The 17,534-nt window shown below is 37.8% G+C and overlaps 1 protein-coding gene across 1 annotated transcript in view; it reads left to right on the forward strand.

Annotated features, from left to right (window-relative positions):
• AGXT2 (alanine--glyoxylate aminotransferase 2) overlaps positions 1-17,534 on the forward strand; it is a 93,911-nt gene that overhangs the window by 30,841 nt on the left and 45,536 nt on the right. The window contains exon 4 of the mRNA XM_049767689.1: positions 7,208-7,331. Coding sequence (XP_049623646.1) covers positions 7,208-7,331 — 124 coding nt within the window. The remainder of the gene's footprint in view (positions 1-7,207; positions 7,332-17,534) is intronic.

Here is a 17,534-nt window from a genome sequence, read left to right on the forward strand (position 1 = left end):
CCATCTTTGGAAATGAGTGTGATATTAGTCTCATAAAAGGAATTATGAAAGATTCCTGTCTTTTCAATGTTTTGGATCAGTGGTAGTAATTTTTCTCAGAATGTTTGCTAGAATTCACCTGTAAAACCATATGGACCTGGATTTTTGTTCTTGAGAAGTTTCTTAATTACTGATTCAATTTCCTCGGATGTGATTGGCCTGTTTAGACTTTCTACACCTTCCTTATCCAGTCTTGGAAAATGATATTTTTCAAAAAATCTGTCGATTTCTTCTGGGTTCTCTAACCTTAATGAGTATAATTGTTCATAAGTCCTCATGATATGTTGGATTTCTTGAGGTTCTGTTGTAATCTCTCCCCTTTCATTTGTGATCCTATTTATTTTCGTGTTTCCCCCTCATTTTTGGTGAGTCTTGCCAGTGGTTTATCTATCTTGTTTATTCTTTTAAAAAACCAACTCCAGGTCTCATTGATTTTTTTTTGTATTGTTTTCTTAGTTTCTATGTTGTTTATTTATGCTTTAGTTTTTATTACTTCTTGACTTCTGGTTGTGTTTAGGTTTCTTTGCTGCTGTTTTTCCAGCTCCTTAAGGTATCCCTTTAACTTGTTAATTTTGTTATTTTCCTCTTTCCTGACATAGTCCTGTATTGCTATGAGTTTCCCCCTAATTACTGCTTTTGCTGTGTCCCACAGATTTTGACAATTTGTCTCTTTATTATTGTTTGTCTGAAGGAATTTTTTTATTTCTTCCTTGAGTTTCTCTTTGATCCAGCTGTTGTTGAGCAGCATGCTGTTTAATCTCCAGGTCTTGGATTTTCTCCATAGTTTCTTTTTACAGTCAATCTTAACCTCTGTTGCATAGTGATCTGATAGTGTGCTTCTAATAATCCTTATATTTGTGACTTTATGCAAGTTATATTTATATCCTAAGTTATGGTCTATTCTAGAGAATATTCCATGTGCACTTGAAAAGAATGTGTATTCTGCTTTCTGGGGGTGGAGGGCCCTATATAAGTCTATTAGCCATTGTTGTTCTAATTTCTTATTTAGGGCTCTTATTTCTATGCTGTATTTTTGTCTGGTGGACCTGCCAGTGGTGATAGTGGAGTAATGAGATCTCTTACTACTATCACATTTCCTTCCATATGTATCTCCAAGTTTGTAAGCAAATGCCTTACATATTTTGCTGTCTCTGCAGTTGGTGCATAAATATTAACCAGAGTTAGTACTTCTTAATCTAGTGTTCCCCTGGTCAGTAAGTAGTGACCCTTTTTGTCTCTGATCACTTTCTTGAGGTTGAATGCAATTTGATTTGATATAAGAATAGCTGTCCCTAATAAATCTCATTACAATGTACCTTACACCCTGAATATTGATATAATGACCTGGCATAGGCCTCAGTTGAATGGGCATTCTCCATTCACGCTGGAACCAGGCAAGCTATCTACGAAACATCCAAGGTCTTTTATAGCAACAGTTGGAAGCAGTCCTCTACCAGGAAAGACACTACCAAGGGTGTGACATCGACCTCCTAATAAGACACTTCCGTTTACACTGAGAAGACGTGACAACAACAATGACCTGCGAGAAGACATGACAACAACGATGACCTGCTCTACAGGACATGGTTCTCTCTATTGCCCCTTAAGTGTGAGGTGAAACGAGAGGATGCTCTGCACCATCCTGACTGCAATATGGGATATGCAGACTCCAGGATCTTTAATACAGAAGAATGATACCAACAACAGAGACTATGTGAGGAATGGAGGTGTATTGCCACTACAGACTATGACTTGAATTGGACAAACTAGTTTGCCTGGAGCCTAGAGTCAGTCCTGTGCCAGGAAACTTCAGGGGTAGGGTCTCCATGTATTTAGACCATAATTTGTCTTTCCATGTCCCTTATGTTTTGGTGGGCCTATGCAAACAAATGCCACTTTAATATCGTTTTTTTACTATGTTCTCTTGACTCCAATCCTTAAGAAAAACAACCCATTAAAACTTTTGAGGTTAACTTAAACTAGTAAGCATGTGCATGGAACTAGATAAATGTACTTTGCCCTCAATGTTTAAAGAGTTACATAAGTCTAATATCTTTAGATTATATGGTGTGCTGCTAAGAAACAATATGTACTACAACTGGGGGTTTGAGGGACAAAGTAATTGTATTGTACATGGGTTCAGTTTTGTTTTTCTTAATGTTCTTTGGCTGAAAGTTCAAGGCTGGGATATCATCGATGGAACTACTGAGAATCCTGTTTATGGGTGATTGGGCTTCCACTGTAACTTTACCCTGTCCTCTTTCTTTGCATCTTTGTTGTCATAATTAAAATAATAAAAAAAATAATTAATTAAAAAAAAAAAAGAATAGCTGTCCCAGCTTTTTTGTTTGTTTTTTTTCCATTGGCTTGAATAACTGATTTCCATCCTTTTATTCTAAGCCTGTGTCTATCCTTTACTTGTAGGAGTGTTTCTTGCAGGCAGCAGAAATCCGGTTTTTGTTTTCTAACCCAACTCCTTACTATGTGTCTTTTAATGGGAAAGTTTAGTCCATTGACATTTAAGGAGATTATTGACCAAGAGGGCTGTTGTGTAGTTACTGTATTGTGTAAGGTGGTTGTTGTTACAATCAGTGTTTTGGGTTGTGTAATTTATCTCTGATTAGATCATTTAGAATTGGTTTTGTTTGCGCAAATAATGTGAGTTTTTTTTTTTTTTGGCCTGAGAATGTTTTTAGTCCTCCCTCCCATATGAATGAGAGTTTTGCTGGGTAGTGAACTCTAGGTTGGAAGTGTCTTTCATTCAGTAATTTAAATATGTCATTCCACTGTCTTCTTGCTTGAATTGTTTCAAATGAGAGCTCTGGTTTGATTCTTACGTTACTTTCTTTGTACTTGAGGGTTTTTTTCTTCCTTATTGCTTTAAGAAGTTTATCTTCCTCTTTTTTTTTTTTTTTTTTTTTTTTTGCCATTTGGATTACTATATATCTTGGTGTTGGTTTATAATGTTCTGTTTTATTAGGGACTCTTTTCACCTTCTGGATTTGCCCTGTAACCTCTTTCCAGAGGGTGGGAAAGTTTTCCACTATTATTTCCCTGACCACTTGTTCTTCCCCTTTCCTATTTCCTCCTCTTCTGGTATACCTACACTTCGTAGATTATTTCTTTTGTCTTTGTTCATTAAATACGTAACTTTTTCCTCCAATGCTTTACCTTGTATTTCCTTGTTGGCTTCTTTGTCATTTTTGGTTTTCAGTGTTCTTTTTTTCAAGTTCTTCTATGCGATTCTCCAACTGTGTAGTTCTGCTAGTAATGACTTTGTAAGACGTTTTTTATTTCCTTAATTCCAGTTGTATGGAATCTCTCAACTTCTGTAAAAGTTCTACTTTAAGTTGGTTGATCTGTTCATCTTGAACATTGGTTCATTTTTTTAACTCACTGGTTAATGATTCCTTAATTTCTTTTGCCGTGGCTTGCATTGCTGCTTTTAGGTCCTCATCTATTGGGCCTGTTCATTTTGGTGGACTTGGAAACTAGCTAGGATTTCTCTCCATATCCCCAGTTGTTAGTGTTTTCCTTAGTTCACTCATATTTCTTTGCATTTATTGGTTTGGCTGAGAGTGCAATGCCTTCAAATTTCAGCCCTCTTTTGTCACCTGTGTTGTGGAGCTGGTTCCCCTCTCTGGAGTGCAGCTCTAGGTGGGTATTATGGCTGTGGTCGCTGAGGTTTGGCCCCTCTCATGTTCTCTGGTACCTGGGTCAATCGTCCCTCCCCCTCTACCTGACCGTTGGTGCAGTTCAGCTCTGAGCCACAATGGCAGAGGACCCGGTCATGCCTAGGTCAATCGCCCCTACCCCTCTACCTGGCACTGGAGCATTTCAGCTCCACACCCTACATTTTTTAATAATATATTTAAACACAGTGATTACAAACATGATTGTAGTTGGGTTTCATCATAAATAGAACACCCCCTTGACCAGTACTTTCATCATTTCTTTTGCCCTTTTCTGTTTTCATAAAGCTCTAGACCTTCTTCCCCAAAAAGAAAGAAAGCTCTAGTCCAGAGAGAATCCTGACATGCCTGCCAAACCTATTCCTGATGTGATTCAAAACATGAACAAACATACATGAAAAAAAATGAAAATAGAGAAATACAACAGTCTGTTGTGCCTTCAATAATATTTAGCAGTGTCCCTAATAATTGTCTTCTCACAGGATTGCAGAACTGTTGCATATCTCTGTATCTTCTTCTTACACTTCATCTTTTCCCTGTATTCCTTTATATCTAATTCTATGAATTTCTGTCTTAGTCCTCCACTTTTCTATTTTATTCCTTCATCTCTTGTTATTATACATCTCTTCTCCCCTCTTTGATCCTTCAGTCACTACATTTCTGGTGGCACACCTAATATTTTTAGTTAGCCTTTGCCCTCACCAATGTAATAGAACTTCAGCAAGCCCAGAATAATAAGATGCCTTGTGTTTCCCACAATCTCCAGTCTACATTGACACCTTAATGTGCACCATCAACTGAGATTCATTATTCCTGAGACCAAATCTCTTCCTGCAATTCTGCTTCTATTCACATATCCAAGGCAGTCCTATGAGCCACTACACTGCAAGATTCCTTTGCTAGTAATTGGCTAATTAAAGCACTGAATTCTCAGTGTAACTTGGAACTCCCCCCCTGCAACAGGCAAGAATGTTAAAATCACCTTTGACTTTACCCTGCTTTTCATTTCATCTAGTCTACCTGATATACCAAGATCTAGTTTTATATCCACTGAAACACAGTTGCCCTTACCTCTTTCATTAATTCCCACAGCATTCCCCTGACCTTCACTTGACATGTTGAAGGTCACAATGCCCTACTAAATGGCCTAATAATTACCAAGCTTTCTCCTGCAATCTACCCATAATATGAGTCATTGATTTATGTGGATAAACAGTTTTTGTCACATATCCCCACCATTAAGGAAGTGAGTGATATACCAGGCAATTCTAAACTGTGTCTCATTAGGTCATTGCTCATTGAAGAGGTTAGAGCAGAATCCCAAAGAGGAAACAAATTTAGGAAACTATTTAAATATAACCTCATGGGAAGAAAGTATTCACTGAATGTTATGATACTAAGAAACCTTGCAATAAAGACATCTCCTCCATAAAATCTAAAACCACCATCAAAAAACTGGGAGAGGAAGTGAACTGACACTTTTTTGAGGAAGCTAATTAATAGATGGCCAACAGACACATGAAAAAATGTTCATCATCACTCATCATTGAGGAAATCCATATCTAGACAATAATAAGATATCATGTTACACCAGTGAGAATGGCACATATAAAAACTAATGGGAACAATCTCTGTTGGTGGTGATGCTGAGAGAAAAAACTCATCCAATTTTGGTGGGAATGCTGCCTGGTCCAACCTCTATGAAAAATAGTATGGAGTATTCTCAGTAAACTCAAAATATAGCTGTCATATGACCCAGCAGTCCCTCTTTTAGATATCTATCCCCAGGACAGAAAAACATTAATACAAAAGGATGTATGCATACTGCTATTCATTGCAGCACTCAGTACAATAGATGGCTAGTGTACTATTGACTTGTAATCAGTCTAGATGTCCAACAACAGACAAGTGGATCATGAAGATGTGGTACATATATACAATGAAATACTACATAGCTGTAAGGAATGATGCTATCATGCAATTTGCTGCAACATGAAGAAAAATGGAAGGTATTTTGTTAAATTAAGTAAGCCAGAGAAGAAGAATAAATACAGAATGATATATCATTTATATATGATATTTAGAATAACTACATGAAGAAACACAATAGTCTAAATGAGAGTTGTCTCAAACACCCTGGACCCCAGAATATAGCGAGGAGAATTAGGAAACTGAGTGGAAGAGGAGAACACAAATGTGAAAGGATAGGGGCCAGGGGTCAAGTTGTCTCAGGTGCATTAGTAATGTTAAAACAGGACAGAACTATATATCTGAGCCAAAGGCAACAGCAATAGAATTAAGAGATCCAAACTTTAACAATATAAACTTGACAATTTAACAATCCAACAAATCTAAAACTGTAAATCTAATCTATTTTAAATCTAAATTTACCCTGTTCTACTAGCAGGCTGGGGGACAAGACGGTGGTATGGCATGCACTTGGGGAACATTGGTGGAGGGACATGGACACTTGTAGTGGTATTAGCTAATTCATTGTATACCGAAAAACCAACTATGAAGGACTTTGTAAATCACAATGGTTTCAATAAAATAAAGTTTAAAAAATAAAGAAATCTCTTCTATCTGGTATTTTCACAATGTTTTACTAATTTTTAGGATAGTTATTAATAACAAACAGAATTGTTGTATAACAGACTTGAACATTTTTAATCTGAAGAACATTTTCAAACATCTTTGCCTTTGCATATATTCTTGAGTTCCCTCTATCTTTAGCATGAACCTGCTGACCCATCCCAGAATATGTTTTTTTGAGTACAATATGGTCAGCAATGGGGCCACAGATATAATAACTGAGTTAAGGCCCATACTTTATATATAGCCAACTCTGGTTTAAATCTCCAGCACTGTATACAGTACCCCCAAACACCACCTGGAGTAACCCACTAAGCCTGGAGCCAGAAAAGAGCCTTGAGCACTTTTCTGTTTACAGATCCACAACAATGATCATTTCTCAAACTCTAAGGTTAGAAATAGGAATTTCCTTTGAAAGAAGACTTGATTGTCATACATGTGCCTGTTGATCTCTGATTCTCCAGAAGAAAAGAGAAAACACTCAGAATTACTCTATCATTTCTCTTTTTCAAACTGCTGACAAGATCATTGATAAGACATGCTAGTTAGTAGAAGTGATTCTAAGATCAAATTCCTTTCTATAATTTAATTTCTTTTCTAAGATGTCTAGCAATCATTTAGTCTTTCTTTGAACACATCTCATAGAGAAAAGTGTGCTGACTTTGAGGACAACACCCCCCACCAATTACAGGACACCTTCAGTGGTTAGAGAAGCTTTTTCAGGTATGGATGCAGTGGTCTCTTGAATCTTACTAGTCCGTTTGGATTCAGGGTCCAGGAGGAGTGGGGGAAGAGCACACAGTGTGTACAAGGTGGATAACTCTACATTATGTGGATAATAGTGTGTATATGAAGTGTATAACTCTGCTTTAATGTTTATCCAGGAAGGTCAATGCAGTGGCTCAAAGGCAACTGGGTCGCCTGTGGCACACAAGTGCTGTCTTCCTCCATGCTCCCATCCACGAATATGCAGAAAAGCTTTCAGCACTTCTTCCTGAGCCTCTAAAGGTAAGGTGGTCCCGGCCCAAAGAGACAAGCCTCTCCAGATACCTGAGAAAACAAGAAAGTAAGCAGAGATTTTGGTCTGTGCATTGAACATTAGAATAGTATGCTAATAACTATACATGAAAGATACCCAGGAGAAGTCATCTTCCATGGAGTGTCCCACTGGTATCGGAATTGCCTATGCAACAAGCCCTTCATTATTTTATTATATTCAAGCCTCTATATATCTATAAATTTCACTACCAACTTTTTGCAGAAGCCTGTTAGGAGTCCCAATTTACTTAAATTCTCCTCAAGAGATTTTCATCTCTATACTCCATAAGCCCTCTGTACAGTCATTTGAACCTCTTTTGCACCAAAAGTGAGTCATATTTTCTATAAAATTAATATTTTATTCTCTTAATTTGGTATAATATGCACTAGGTTTTGCTAAAGGGGACATTTCCCAGCATCTGAAATGATTGAATTGCTAAACTAAATTGCAATGGTAAAATGTCAGTCAAGGGATTTGCATTTAGGGATTCAAATAAAACTTCCATATATACATGTAACAATTAAAATGTGCCCAAGGGCTTAGTGTAAATTATGCTTTTGATTTTCCTACATTGTCTAAATGCAAAGTCATGCATTATAAGAATAGAGAAAGAAAATTAGAAAAGTTGCGATCTGGGGCCGAAGAGGTGGCACTAGAGCTAAGGTGTCTGCCTTGCAAGCGCTAGCCAAGGAAGGACCGCGGTTCGATCCCCCGGCGTCCCATATGGTCCCCCCAAGTCAGGGGCAATTTCTGAGTGCTTAGCCAGGAGTAACCCCTGAGCATCAAACGGGTGTGGGCAAAAAAACCAAAAAAAAAAAAAAAAAAAAAAAGAAAAGTTCATGCAAGGTCAGAGCATTTTATATGTTGCAAAGACAAAAATAAAATGATGTTATTTATAATAAGAACATTTATCAATTGGAGCCAGAGTGATAATACATTGGGTAAAGTAATAACCTTGCACAGAGCTGACCTGGGTTCAATTTCTAGTTATGGTCCTCCAAACACCACCAAGAGTAATTCCTTAATGCAGAGCCAGGAGTAACCCCTGAGAATTAAAGGGTGTGCCGACACTAAAAAAGGCATTTATCAAAATTTTGTGATAAATTATTAAATAATGTTTAGGGAATTTTGCTAACTAAGCTGGTTGGGTCCATGTTCAAGCCCATGATTTATGTGATCAGGTTAAGTGGTGCTGAGGACCTCTACATGCTATACCCAGCAGTGTTTGAGGCACCATGCCATGCAATTTTAGAGATCAGAACTGGGTACTCCATCTATTTCTGCCTCTCAAGTTGAGGGGGAAATAATGGAGGGTACCAAGACCAAACAGTTGTATGATCACTAAGTAGTAAGCTAGACACAGAGGGGACCACTTATACTAGCAGCCCGTGGGGTAAGGGAGGGGGATATGGAATGCAAGCTGGGGGGGGGTGGAGAGGGAAGGTGGAGGGAGAACAACTTTGATGATGGGAATTCCCCTGATTCAATGTTAATATGTGCCTAAAATATTACTGTGAAAGATATGTAATACACTTTGGTCAAAATAAAAATTATTATAAAAGAGAAACTTAGAATAAACCATTACTAGGGAACTGTGAAGTCAATTTAGCTCACGTGATCAGTTTTAACAGGTTTTTAAAAGGCAGTAGAGATGTATAAAATACTACATGTCATCACATATTATAACAATAAATACATTTTTAAATTAAAAAAATTAAAAAACTAGGTTCTCAATCATGCAAAGTATGCTCTCCAGGACTTTGGGATATGTTCCCCATCCCTATATATCAATATTTATAATACTAGCATTACATGATCCAAGAATACTCTGTTAATGCTTAAGCACGGGTATTCCTGGGGATGCTGGGGACCTGACCATCCAGTTAATTTTGCTTCTTTCTTTTATTTTACCAGAATAATCCACCTTTCATTTTTCCATTTCTTGGGTTGCTATTTCAACATTTACATAGGCTTGACAGGCTGGCACAGTAGGATCTGCTTGATCCTACTGCTAGAATCAGGTGAAATAATTTTGGTTCTGTAGTCAAAGGACACAATCTTCAGATTCATTAAATTACTAATAATGGGGATTCTCCCAGTTTTTGATGCACAGCTATCAAACTGGAACAATCCCTTAGTTATTTCTGTATACATAGGACTCATTAAAGAATTATAAATTGGAAAAAAAATTATAAATTGGGAGACTTTTCTTAATCCAAGTTCAAACTATACTATAAAACTGTAGTTAAAAAAACAGTGGGGTACTAGAGTAAGGATAGACTCTCAGCCCAATGGAATAGAATTGAGAGTCCAAATACAACTCCTCGGGTATGTGTACAGTCAATCTTTGATAAAAAGAGAGAGTTATGAAGTGAAGCAAGGAAAAACTTCTTCAACAAAATGGTACTAGGGAAACTACTCTGTAAAGTACAAAAAAAAAAAATGAACTCAGCCCCCTTTCTAACACTATGCATAAAATCCATATCAAAATAAATTAAAGGCTATCAAACCTGAAAGGATATTAAAGGATATCAAACCTGAAAAATAGATTATATTGAAGAAAGGATACTCAATATACCATAGATAGAACACTGCATGGCATTAAATCTAAAGGTATCTTCAACAATTCAACATGATTGGCCAGGAAAGAGAAACAAAAATAAACAACTGGAATAATGTCAAATTAAGAAAACACTGTGAAAGAAATAATGACCATAATAAAAAGACACCAAAGGGTCTCTTCCCTTTCTAGCCTTATTCTGCTTTTAAGCTCAGTTATATAGACAAAATCTTCAGTTCAGTTGACTTTGACTATTTATTGTTCCCTTTTTATTTTTATTTTATCCTACATATAGAAGAGATGTTTCTCTCTTTTTTATTTTTTGTGGAAGTGGTGACACCTACACACATATAAATGAACAAAGCTAATTTCTTGAAATTGCATAAAATTGTAAATCAATGACAGGTTGATAGAGGAAAATATTTTTAAAAACTATATTTCATTTTTTAGAATGTAACATTTTAAAAAATTGATATAATGGATACTTCTGTACTAGTTACATTTTAAAGTTTACATGCAAAAGCTAAATCCTACAAATGTAAATTTTAGTAAGAGTGAAAAGAATTATTGGTCCTGAGACATGGCGCAGCAATAGGGCATTTGCCTTGCACATGGCTGACCCAGGACAGACCTCAGTTCGATCTCCTGGCATCCCTTATGGTTCACCAAGCCAGGAACGATTTCTGAATCCATAGCCAGGAGTAACCCCTGAGCATCACTGCGTGTGCGCCCCCCACAAAAAAAGAGTGAAAAGAAGTAAGAAAACTAAAATGGGAAATATAAATAAATCTATAAAAGCATGAATGTGTTTTATCATAAGAAAGGGATTATTGGCTTAAATGGTAAAGTATTATATTATGAGTGTTTGCTTAAGTGTCTGCTTTAATAAGTAAAATGATCATAAAAATCTTGATGGTGGGGCCGGGCAGTGGCGCTAAAGGTAAGGTGCCTGCCTTGCCTGTGCTAACCTTGGACAGACCGCGGTTCGATCCCCCAGCATCCCATATGGTCCCCCAAACCAGGAGCAACTTCTGAGCACATAGCCAGGAGTAACCCCTGAGCGTTACCGGGTGTGGCCCAAAAACCAAAAAAAAACAAAACAAAACAAAAACAAAAACAAAAACAAAAAAATCTTGATGGCTATATATATATATTTTTTTTGGGTTTTGGCCACATTCAGCAGTGCTCAGGAGTTACTCCTGGCTCTGAACTCAGAAATCACTCCTGGCAGGCTTGGGGGGCCATATCGGATGCTAGAGATTGAACCTTGGTCCAGCCCAGGTCAGCTGCGTGCAAGACAATTGCCCTATAGCTATGCTATCTCTCAAGCCAGATATATATTTTAATAATATCTTTATTTAAGCACCACGTTATAAACATGCTTGTAGTTGGGTTTCAGTTGTAAAAAAGAACACCTCCCTTCCCACCTGAATATTTTAAAAACTTGATAGGGCATAGAATATGCAATATAAATAAGGTGTTAATTATTAAAATCTATGAATTACCTTAGCAAACTAGGAGTAAACATACCTTACTGTATTTTTTTGTTTTGTTCTGTTTTAATTTGTTTTTGTTTTTTGAGCCACACCCAGCAACATACAGGAGTTACTCCTGGCTCTCTGCTCAGAAATTACACCTGCCATGCTCAGGAGCCCATACGGGATGCTAGGAATTGAATTTAGGTCAGCCATGTGCAACACAAACACCCTCCTCACTGTGCTATCACACCATCCTGTTTTGTTTTGTTTTTAGGACCACACCTGGAAGTTATCAGGGATTACTCATGATTCTGTGCTCAGAAATTTCTCCTGGTATTGCTCAGGATAACATATGGGTTTCCAGGTATCAAATCTGGGTCAAACCTATGCAAATCAAACACCCTAACCACTGAACTATCTCTTTAGCCACTGTAATAAAAACACTCTTCTTTTTTGTTGTTGTTTTTGTTTTTATTTTTGGGTCACACCCAGCAGTGCTCAGGGATTACTCCTGGCTCTATGCTCAGAGATCACTCCTGGCAGACTCAGGGGACCATATGGGATGCCGGGATTCAAACCATCAACCTTCTGCATGCAAGGCAAATGCCTTACCTCCATGCTATCTCTCCGGCCCAAAATATACTCTTCTTAATCTAGGAGTGGGTAAATTTAGGGATGTAAGAATCATGCTCAAAGTCATATTTTGGGAAGTTTGTCCTGTTCTTTAAAGAAAAATCTTTAATACTTCTTGAAAATAGATTTTTATTTTATTTTTTTATAATTTTTATTAAAACAAATATGAATTACAAGTCTTTTACAGTTATATTTAAGGTACATAGTGACAGTGAATTAGGGCAATTCCCATCACCAGTGTTGACCACCCTCCACCCCTGTTCCCATCATGCTTCCCCTATCTCCACCCTTAGCCCCCTGGACTGCTAGTGTAACAAGTCTCTTTTGTGTATAGCTTGTTTTAGTTTTGATCTCTTGATTCTATTGTTGTTGACTTTGAATTGGGTATTTAGGGATGATCATTTTTATTTCTTTTTTTTTTTTTTGGTTTTTGGGCCACACCCGTTTGACGCTCAGGGGTTACTCCTGGCTATGTGCTCAGAAATCGCCCCTGGCTTGGGGGGACCATATGGGACGCCGGGGGATCGAACCGCGGTCCTTCCTTGGCTAGCGCTTGCAAGGCAGACACCTTACCTCCAGCGCCACCTACCTGGCCCCGATCATTTTTATTTCTACTCGGTGTTCATGAGACTGCTTGCCCCTAGTACCATCACTTTTTTTTTTCTCAATTTATGAGGCTGATTCATATTCTATGATTTTGTTGAGAAAAAAAGGGGGGAGGATGAGCTTCTGTGTAGAAGCTATGAATTTAAATTTAAAAGAAAAAAGAAAGAAAAAGAAAAAAACACAAAACAAATTAAAAAAATAATAGGAGGGGGCTACCTATGCAAAAAATAAAAAATGAATTTTTTTTTTTTTTGATTTTGTGTTTTTTGGTTTTATTTTTTTTTTTAATTTTTTTTTATTTAAACACCTTGATTACATACATGATTGTGTTTGGGTTTCAGTCATAAAAGGAACACCACCCATCACCAGTGCAACATTCCCATCACCCAAGTCCCAAATCACCCTCCTCCCCACCCAACCCCCGCCTGTACCCTAAACAGGCTCTACATTTCCCTCATACATTCTCAATATTAGGACAGTTCAAAATGTAGTTATTTCTCTAACTAAACTCATCACTCTTTGTGGTGAGCTTCCTGAGGTGAGCTGGAACTTCCAGCTCTTTTCTCTTTTGTGTCTGAAAATTATTATTACAAGGGTGTCTTTCATTTTTCTTAAAACCCATAGATGAGTGAGACCATTCTGCGTTTTTCTCTCTCTCTCTGACTTATTTCACTCAGCATAATAGATTCCATGTACATCCATGTATAGGAAAATTTCATGACTTCATCTCTCCTGACAGCTGCATAATATTCCATTGTGTATATGTACCACAGTTTCTTTAGCCATTCATCTGTTGAAGGGCATCTTGGTTGTTTCCAGAGTCTTGCTATGGTAAATAGAGCTGCAATGAATATAGGTGTAAGAAAGGGGTTTTTGTATTGTATTTTTGTGTTCCTAGGGTATATTCCTAGGAGTGGTATAGCTGGATCGTATGGGAGCTCGATTTCCAGTTTTTGGAGGAATCTCCATATCGCTTTCCATAAAGGTTGAACTAGACAGCATTCCCACCAGCAGTGGATAAGAGTTCCTTTCTCTCCACATCCCCGCCAACACTGTTTATTCTCATTCTTTGTGATGTGTGCCATTCTCTGGGGTGTGAGGTGGTATCTCATCGTTGTTTTGATTTGCATCTCCCTGATGATTAGTGATGTGGAACATTTTTTCATGTGTCTTTTGGCCATGCGTATTTCTTCTTTGTCAAAGTGTCTGTTCATTTCTTCTCCCCATTTTTTGATGGGGTTAGATGTTTTTTTCTTGTAAAGTTCTGTCAGTGCCTTGTATATTTTGGAGATTAGCCCCTTATCTGATGGGTATTGGGTGAATAGTTTCTCCCACTCAGTGGGTGGCTCTTGTATCCTGGGCACTATTTCCTTTGAGGTGCAGAAGCTTCTCAGCTTAATATATTCCCATCTGTTAATCTCTGCTTTCACTTGCTTGGAGAGTGCAGTTTCCTCCTTGAAGATGCCTGTAATGTCCTGGAGTGTTTTGCCTATGTGCTGTTCTATATATCTTATGGTTTTGGGGCTGATATCGAGGTCTTTAATCCATTTGGATTTTACCTTTGTACATGATGTTAGCTGGGGGTCTAAGTTTAATTTTTTGCAAGTGGCTATCCAATTGTGCCAACACCACTTGTTGAAGAGGCTTTCCCTGCTCCATTTAGGATTTCCTGCTCCTTTATCAAAAATTAGATGGTTGTATCTCTGGGGAACATTTTCTGAGTATTCAAGCCTATTCCACTGATCTGAGGACCTATCCTTATTCCAATACCATGCTGTTTTGATAACTGTTGCTTTGTAGTACAGTTTAAAGTTGGGAAAAGTAATTCCTCCCATATTCTTTTTCCCAATGATTGCTTTAGCTATTCGAGGGTGTTTATTGTTCCAAATGAATTTCAAAAGTGTCTGATCCACTTCTTTGAAGAATGTCATGGGTATCTTTAGAGGGATGGCATTAAATCTGTATAATGCCTTGGGGAGTATTGACATTTTGATGATGTTAATCCTGCCAATCCATGAGCAGGGTATGTGTTTCCATTTCCGTGTGTCCTCTCTTATTTCTTGGAGCAGAGTTTTATAGTTTTCTTTGTATAGGTCCTTCACATATTTAGTCAAGTTGATTCCAAGATATTTGAGTTTGTGTGGTACTATTGTGAATGGGGTTGTTTTCTTAATGTCCATTTCTTCTTTATTACTGTTGGTGTATAGAAAGGCCATTGATTTTTGTGTGTTAATTTTGTAGCCTGCCACCTTGCTATATGAGTCTATTGTTTCTAGAAGCTTTTTGATAGAGTCTTTAGGGTTTTCTAAGTAGAGTATCATGTCATCTGCAAACAGTGAGAGCTTGACTTCTTCCTTTCCTATCTGGATTCCCTTGATATCCTTTTCTTGCCTAATCGCTATAGCAAGTACTTCCAGTGCTATGTTGAATAGGAGTGGTGAGAGAGGACAGCCTTGTCTTGTGCCAGAATTTAGAGGGAAGGCTTTCAGTTTTTCTCCATTGAGGATAATATTTGCCACTGGCTTGTGGTAGATGGCCTTCACTATATTGAGAAAGGTTCCCTCCATTCCCATCTTGCTGAGAGTTTTGATCAAGAATGGGTGTTGGACCTTATCAAATGCTTTCTCTGCATCTATTGATATGATCATGTGGTTTTTATTTTTCTTGTTATTGATGTTGTGTATTATGTTGATAGATTTACGGATGTTAAACCAGCCTTGCATTCCTGGGATGAAACCTACTTGATCGTAGTGGATGATCTTCTTAACGAGGCATTGAATCCTATTTGCCAGGATTTTGTTGAGGATCTTTGCATCTGCATTCATCAGTGATATTGGTCTGTAATTTTCTTTTTTGGTAGCGTCTCTGTCTGGTTTAGGTATCAAGGTGATGTTGGCTTCATAAAACCTATTTGGAAGTGTTTCTGTTTGTTCAATTTCATGAAAGAGTCTTGCCAAGATTGGCAGTAGTTCCTCTTGGAAAGTTTGATAGAATTCATTAGTGAATCCATCTGGACCTGGGCTTTTGTTTTTCGGCAGACATTTGATTACTGTTTTAATTTCATCAATGGTGATGGGGGTGTTTAGATATGCTACATCCTCTTCCTTCAACCGTGGAAGATTATAAGAGTCCAAGAATTTATCCATTTCTTCCAGGTTCTCATTTTTAGTGGCGTAGAGTTTTTCAAAGTAGTTTCTGATTACCCTTTGAATCTCTGTCATATCAGTAGTGATCTCTCCTTTTTCATTCCTGATACGAGTTATCAAGTTTCTCTCTCTCTCTTTCTTTGTTAGGTTTGCCAGTGGTCTATCAATCTTGTTTATTTTTTCAAAGAACCAACTTCTGCTTTCGTTGATCTTTCGGATTGTTTTTTGAGTTTCCACTTCGTTGATTTCTGCTCTCAGCTTTGTTATTTCCTTCTGTCTTCCTGTTCTTGGGTCCTTTTGTTGAGCATTTTCTAGTTCTATTAGCTGTGTCATTAAGCTACTCAGGTAAGCTCCTTCTTCCTTCCTGATGTGTGCTTGCAGAGCTATAAATTTTCCTCTCAGTACTGCTTTTGCTGTGTCCCATAAGTTCTGAGAGTTTGTGTCTTTATTGTCATTTGTTTCCAGGAACCTTTTTATTTCCTCCTTGATTTCATCTCGGACCCACTGGTTATTGAGCATGAGGCTGTTTAACTTCCAGGTGTTAAAGTGTTTCTTCTGAGTCCCTTTGGAGTTCACAAATAATTTCAGAGCCTTGTGGTCAGCGAAGGTAGTCTGCAAAATTTCTATCCTCTTGATCTTATGGAGGTATGTTTTATGTGCCAGCATGTAGTCTATCCTGGAGAATGTCCCATGTACATTGGAGAAGAATGTGTATCCAGGTTTCTGGGGATGGAGTGTCCTATATATATCCACTAGGCCTCTTTCTTCCATTTCTCTCCTCAGGTCTAGTATATTCTTGTTGGGTTTCAGTCTGGTTGACCTGTCCAGTGTTGACAAAGCCGTGTTTAGGTCCCCCACAATTATTGTGTTGTTGTTGATATTATTTTTCAGATTTGTCAGCAGTTGTATTAAATATTTTGCTGGCCCCTCATTCGGTGCATATATGTTTAGGAGAGTGAATTCTTCCTGCTCTACGTACCCCTTGATTAATATAAAATGTCCGTCTTTGTCCCTTACAACCTTCCTGAGTATAAAGTTTGCATTATCTGATATTAGTATGGCCACTCCAGCTTTTTTATGGGTGTTGTTTGCTTGGATAACTTTTCTCCAGCCTTTTATTTTGAGTCTATGTTTGTTCTGACTATTCAGGTGCGTTTCTTGTAGGCAGCAGAAGGTTGGATTGAGTTTTTTGATCCATTTAGCCACTCTGTGTCTCTTAACTGGTGCATTTAGTCCATTGACGTTGAGAGAAAGAATTGTCCTGGGATTTAACGCCATCTTTATTTCAAAATTTGGTGTGTCTTTTGGGTAGTCTTGTCTTAGATTAGGTCTTTCAGTTTTTCTCTTAAGACTGGTTTTGTGTCTGTGAAGTTTCTGAGCTGTTTTTTGTCTGTGAAACCATGTATTCTTCCATCAAACCGGAAAGTGAGTTTTGCTGGGTATAGTATTCTGGGTGAAGCATTCATTTCATTCAGTCTTGTCACAATATCCCACCACTGCTTTCTGGCATTGAGCGTTTCTGGTGACAGGTCTGCTGTAAATCTCAGGGAAGCTTGCTTGAACATGATTTCCCCTTTTGATCTTGCTGTTTTCAGAATTCTGTCTCTATCTGTGGGATTTGTCATTGTGACTAGGATGTGTCTTGGGGTGGTTTTTCTGGGGTCTCTTTTGGTTGGTACTCTTCGGGCATGCAGGATTTGATCACATATATTCTTTAGCTCTGGAAGTTTCTCTTTAATGATGTTCTTG

The sequence above is a fragment of the Suncus etruscus genome, chromosome 2, assembly GCF_024139225.1.
Source record: "Suncus etruscus isolate mSunEtr1 chromosome 2, mSunEtr1.pri.cur, whole genome shotgun sequence".
Taxonomy (NCBI): Eukaryota; Metazoa; Chordata; class Mammalia; order Eulipotyphla; family Soricidae; genus Suncus; species Suncus etruscus.